Source organism: Micromys minutus (genome assembly GCF_963924665.1).
Source record: "Micromys minutus genome assembly, chromosome: 16".
In the NCBI taxonomy this organism is placed as follows: Eukaryota; Metazoa; Chordata; class Mammalia; order Rodentia; family Muridae; genus Micromys; species Micromys minutus.
Window position 1 is genome coordinate 16,942,783 of NC_137985.1, and position 5,095 is coordinate 16,947,877.

The following is a 5,095-nucleotide window of genomic DNA, read 5'->3' on the forward strand; positions in this document are numbered from 1 at the left end:
AAGTGGGAAGAGAGATGCAGAGTGCTTGGCTTCCAAACTTAGAGCCTTTGACTGCTGAGCCCCAAGTGTCAGGGACCAGTGTGCCAGAGGATCAGCATTGCAACTTCCCTCATTGAGGACACAGTCAGGGGTCTGTTGAGGTTCAGAGTAGAGGAATGGTTGTTAAAATACAACAGATGGAGAGGCAGATAGCAAGAGGATGCTGAGCCCACGACTAGCTTGGGCTGCAAAGAGAAATGAAACAAGAAGGAAGGAAATGGATACAAAGAAGAAAGAAAATGAAGGAGTCAACCTAAAAGGATGTCTGAAAAACATAAGGCAATCCAATATTAGTAAGCTGACTGTATGATAAAATTGGCTGAAACACTAAGGGTTCCCTCTTCAGGAGTCCCTCTTCTAGCCTCCACAGACACAGATGTGACAGTGACACACAACCATCTATTCATGCAAAATACCCATGGGCATAACATAATAATAAATAGTTTAAAACATTTTAGGGGGCTGGAGTGGCTCTGTGGTTGCTCTTCCAGGGTTCAATTCCCAGCAACCACATGGTGGCTCACAACCATCTGTAAAGTGATCTGGTGTCCTCTTCTGACCTGCAGGCAGAACACTGTGTACATAATAAATAAATCTTTAAAAAAAATAAGTAAAACGTTTTAGGGGGTCTGGCAAGATGGCGCAGTGAGTAGAGAGATGCCTCTACCACCAAGTCTGAGAATCTGATTTCTATCTGCAGGCCTCATTATGACAGGAGAGAAACAACTCTAAAACGTTACCTTCTGATCTCATGTGGTGCCTCCACATATGCACCACCACGGATAATAAATAAGTACAATTTATTTGGAGAAGGGGTGGACATGGTTGTACATGCCTTTAATCCCAGTGCTCGGAAGACACAGACTCACGGATCTGTGTGACTTTAGCCAGTCAAGAATGGTGGCACATGCCTTCAATCCCATCGCTCAACACAGGCAAGCCGATCTGTTGGTTACAGGCCAACGTGGGCAGCGCAAGAACCTGATTCAGAATAAAAAAAGTCGCACGCCTTGCAAAAACGTACAGGATAAGGATTCCAACCTTCAAATGACTGTGCAGCCCCTGCCATTTCTGTCAAAAGGAGCATGGTATTGTTAAAAGAAACAAACAAACAAACCAAAAATTTTAAAGATTGCTTGGTCCTTTAAGTCACCTAGCGATTAGGTCCGCTGGAACTGATGACGTCACTGCTGGGCACGCAGGAAGTGGGAAGCGCTAAGACCCATGTGGCGCCGGAAGTTGACTACGCAGTGCGTAAGATCCGTCCTCGTTGAGTCTCCTGCCCGGAAGTGAGCGGTGTACGCCGGAAGCGACTACCGGGGCTGCCTCGTGGAGAAGCAGGCAGCATGGGGCAGTCAGGGCGGGTGAGACGCGGCGACCCGGGCGGGCATGGGGCGCTGGTGGGGTCGCGACCGAGGCTGGGGCGCTCACCGCCTGCCTGTCGTCTCCGCAGTCCCGGCATCAGAAGCGCGCTCGCGCCCAGGCGCAGCTCCGCAACCTCGAGGCCTACGCCGCCCAGCCGCACTCATTCGTGTTCACGCGAGGCCGAGCGGGTCGCAGTGTCCAGCAGCTCAGCCTGGATGTGCGGCGGGTCATGGAACCTCTCACCGCCAGCCGGCTGCAGGTCTGCCTCCCTTAGCCCTTCAGCAGAAGTTGAGCAGAGCTCCTGCCTTCCGTGTGGGAGGCCTGGCTCAATCCTCAGGCATAATGGTGTACAGGCGAAATCGGGAAGAGGAAGGAGGGGGAGACCACCTTAGAAACCATTCGTGGTTACATAGTGAGGTCTGGCCATCGATAGGTGACTCAGCGGGAAAGTGGGCTTGCTGCTAAGCCAGAGTTCAATTCTGTGCCCCACGTAGTGGCGGGGGTGAACCAGCTCCAGAAGGGTTGTCCTCTGACCTCCATCTGTGCTTGTACAAAAAGACCTCGGTATTTCCAGAAAGGGAGGGGAGTGGTGTGGTCAGAAGCAACATCTCAGAATCATCAGTTTAATCTTTGTTAAGGAAACGTCTATCCATTTCTTTCTCCATTGATCAGGTTCGAAAGAAGAACTCACTGAAGGACTGTGTGGCAGTGGCTGGTCCCCTGGGGGTCACACACTTTATTATTTTAAGCAAAACAGACAGCAGTGTGTACTTGGTGAGTGGGCACCACAGCATGCCCATCCCTCCCTGGGTCCCAGCTGCTCCTGTCTCATGATGACCCCCATGGCCCTGAGCTGTTGTGATGCTGGCTTCAAAGTAAACGCTCTGAAACAATGGAGCAAGGCTTTCCCTTTGCCCCACCCATTATCCAGACCCCTCCACCCTCATCCAACCTTTCTTTGGCAGAAGCTGATGCGACTCCCAGGAGGCCCCACTTTGACCTTCCAGATCAACAAGGTGAAGAAGGGTAGATATGAGAGCCCAGCTTGCCCCAGAGAGGACCCTGGTCACACAGGTGGTCCTTAGCCTCTCTTCACCTCTCCTTTCAGTACACACTAATACGGGATGTTGTCTCTTCCCTGCGCCGCCACCGGATGCACGAGCAGCAGTTTAACCACCCGCCCCTCCTGGTGCTCAACAGCTTCGGCCCCCAGGGCATGCACATCAAGCTCATGGCCACCATGTTCCAGAACCTGTTCCCATCCATCAACGTGCACACGGTGGGTCAGATCTGTGGCAGCTGCCGGGGGTGGTTGGGCAGTTGGAGAGGAAGCAGGTATCTCTATTGTGTGATCTTCCATCTCTTCTGCTTAACTTACTTTTTAGGTGTTGGTAATCAGACTTGGCCTTCATGCATTGTAGGCCAGCACTCTGCCAACTAAGCCATATCTGTTCCTTTTTCTTGATTCAAAGTTGCATGTTAAACCAGGCTGAGATTAGACTTGTGATCTTTTTCTCTATTAGCCACCTAGCAAGACTAGAGTTTCAAGTACACTCTGGTTCAGAGCTGCAGATGCTAAATCCTGCACAAGTGGTTCTCTGATCAGGCAGCTTACAAGGTCTGATGGTGGCCTCTGCAGCTGAGACTTTCAGCCAGTCTGAGGGCTGGTTGTAGCCCCTAACACTGAGATCTGCAGACAGACTGCACTCCTTCCGTCCATGGCGGCTCACTGGTCCTCTTGCCTCTGCCCCAGGTGAACCTAAACACCATCAAGCGCTGCCTTCTGATTAACTACAATCCTGACTCCCAGGAGCTGGACTTTCGACACTAGTGAGTGTTGGTGGGAGGGACTCGAGGTGGGATACCCCATGCACTTGATGAGAATTCTGCCGCTGAGATTGTGTGATTGCTCAGACTCAAAGTAAACGCCCTGATGCATGTACAGAAGAGGGCAAGGAGCTGACCTTGAACCCATGACCCTTCACCTCTCCCTCTGCTCTCACCATTGCAGCAGCATCAAAGTGGTTCCTGTGGGTGCAAGCCGGGGCATGAAGAAGCTCTTACAGGAGAAGTTTCCTAACATGAGTAGATTGCAGGACATCAGTGAGCTGCTATCTGCGTAAGAAAGTGGGTGGGTGGCAGCTGCAGCTCAGGGGTCTAGATCTGGCCTTTGGAGCACCCAAGGTAACCTGTTGTCCTACACAGGGGTGTGGGGCTGTCGGAAAGTGAGGTGGAGCCAGATGGAGAACACAATACCACAGAACTGCCCCAGGCTGTGGCTGGCCGCGGCAATATGCAGGCCCAGCAGAGTGCCATCCGACTTACAGAGGTGAGGAATGGCTCATGGTGGCCCTCGTAGCTCCCCGTCCCGAGGCTGGTCTGACTCTTCCCATCCTTGTGTTGCCAGATTGGGCCCCGGATGACGCTGCAGCTCATTAAGATCCAGGAGGGTGTTGGGAACGGCAATGTCCTCTTCCACAATTTTGGTGAGGGGACAGGGTGAGGCCAGCCTGTGAGAGCAGTGGTCAGTCCACTGTGATCTTGACATATATCTGATTCTTCCTCATAGTGCACAAGACCGAGGAGGAGCTGCAGGCCATCCTGGCAGCGAAGGAGGAGAAGCTACGACTCAAGGCTCAGCGTCAGAACCAACAAGCAGAGAACTTGCAGCGCAAGCAGCAGCTGCGGGAGGCTCACAAGTATGCAAAGGCTCTGGACAGAAAAGGTTGGGCGCCTGGTCACCTGAACAAGCTGACTCTTGACACACATGTCCTCTAGAAAGAAGAGCCTGGCAGGCATGAAGCGAGCTCGTGCAAGGGCCGATGGTGACAGTGATGCTGAGGACCCAGGGGCACCTCCAGAGGCAGCGGGGACAAGCCAGCTTGACGATGAAGAGGATGATGCTGAGTATTTTCGCCAGGCTGTGGGCGAGGAGCCTGATGAAGGTATGTGGCAGGGTCTGTGCTGGTGACATCTGAGACCCTTTATTTCTTCTGAGTACCTTAGCCATTTCTCTCCCTCCAGACTTGTTCCCCACAATGGCCAAGCGGAGACGGCAGGGGGCCCCTCTGGGAAAGAAGCAGAAAGAGAAGAAGCAGAGGCCTGGTAATAAAGGTCGAGGTCAGGGTGGCAACTGGCGGGCTCTGAAGCTGCATGGTAGATCCCAGAGAGTCAAGGCCAAGCTGGGACCCAGAGCCAGACCCCGTGACTTGGGTGCAACATCAAAGAGAGGAACCTAAACCTGAACCTGGCTGGCAGTGGATGGACCATGCGTGAATGCCCCAAATTGGGGCCCGGAAGCTGCCCTGAGGTTCAGGGCAGTCCGGTTTCCTTTCATAAAGGAACTGCCCAGTTCTTACCTCCAATAAACCTGAACATGGCACTTTTTTGTCTTTTCTCTGGTTGGGGCGGGGAGAGAGCTAGCAGTACTTCCGCTGTGACAGGCTAAGAGATGTGATGGTACAGGGAGTAGGTGGGAGGGGTCACTGCCTACACAAGTAGAGATAGGCCAGTGGCCAGACTACTTTCAACCAGTTGATGGGACATGTGCTCTACAGGGCTAACCAATACCCACCAGGTGCCAGCTCAAAGGGACATTAAGGAAGATGTGGGAAGGTACTAAGTGAGTTTGAGGCAGCCAAGCCAGAAATGACCACACTGCATGTGGTTTTTAAAGGAACTGATAGACTAA

General features: G+C 52.6%; 1 protein-coding gene across 3 annotated transcripts; it reads left to right on the forward strand.

Moving 5' to 3' along the window:
- The first annotated feature begins 1,345 nt into the window (after positions 1 to 1,345).
- Positions 1,346 to 4,772, forward strand: LOC308430973 (suppressor of SWI4 1 homolog). 3 transcript variants are annotated; one of them, XM_080930257.1, is made up of 12 exons: positions 1,346 to 1,403; positions 1,493 to 1,663; positions 2,077 to 2,178; positions 2,370 to 2,420; positions 2,513 to 2,683; positions 3,158 to 3,234; positions 3,416 to 3,523; positions 3,610 to 3,733; positions 3,812 to 3,890; positions 3,974 to 4,103; positions 4,183 to 4,349; positions 4,429 to 4,772. In XM_080930257.1, the coding sequence occupies exons 1-12, from the start codon at positions 1,386 to 1,388 to the stop codon at positions 4,641 to 4,643; spliced, it is 1,413 nt and encodes a 470-aa protein (XP_080786383.1). In that variant the 5' UTR covers positions 1,346 to 1,385; the 3' UTR covers positions 4,644 to 4,772. The 3 variants fall into 3 exon arrangements, with proteins under 3 accessions (XP_080786383.1, XP_080786384.1, XP_080786385.1); XM_080930258.1 differs by having other exon boundaries at positions 3,419 to 3,523; XM_080930259.1 differs by having other exon boundaries at positions 2,570 to 2,683.
- The last annotated feature ends 323 nt before the right edge of the window (positions 4,773 to 5,095 follow it).

What these genes read in the sequence shown, in the direction of transcription:
- LOC308430973 (XM_080930257.1), top strand. An exon ending in CAGACAGCAGTGTGTACTTG is followed by an intron (nt 2,179 to 2,369) that starts GTGAGTGGGCAC and finishes TTTCTTTGGCAG; the next exon opens with AAGCTGATGCGACTCCCAGG. An exon ending in CATCCATCAACGTGCACACG is followed by an intron (nt 2,684 to 3,157) that starts GTGGGTCAGATC and finishes CCTCTGCCCCAG; the next exon opens with GTGAACCTAAACACCATCAA.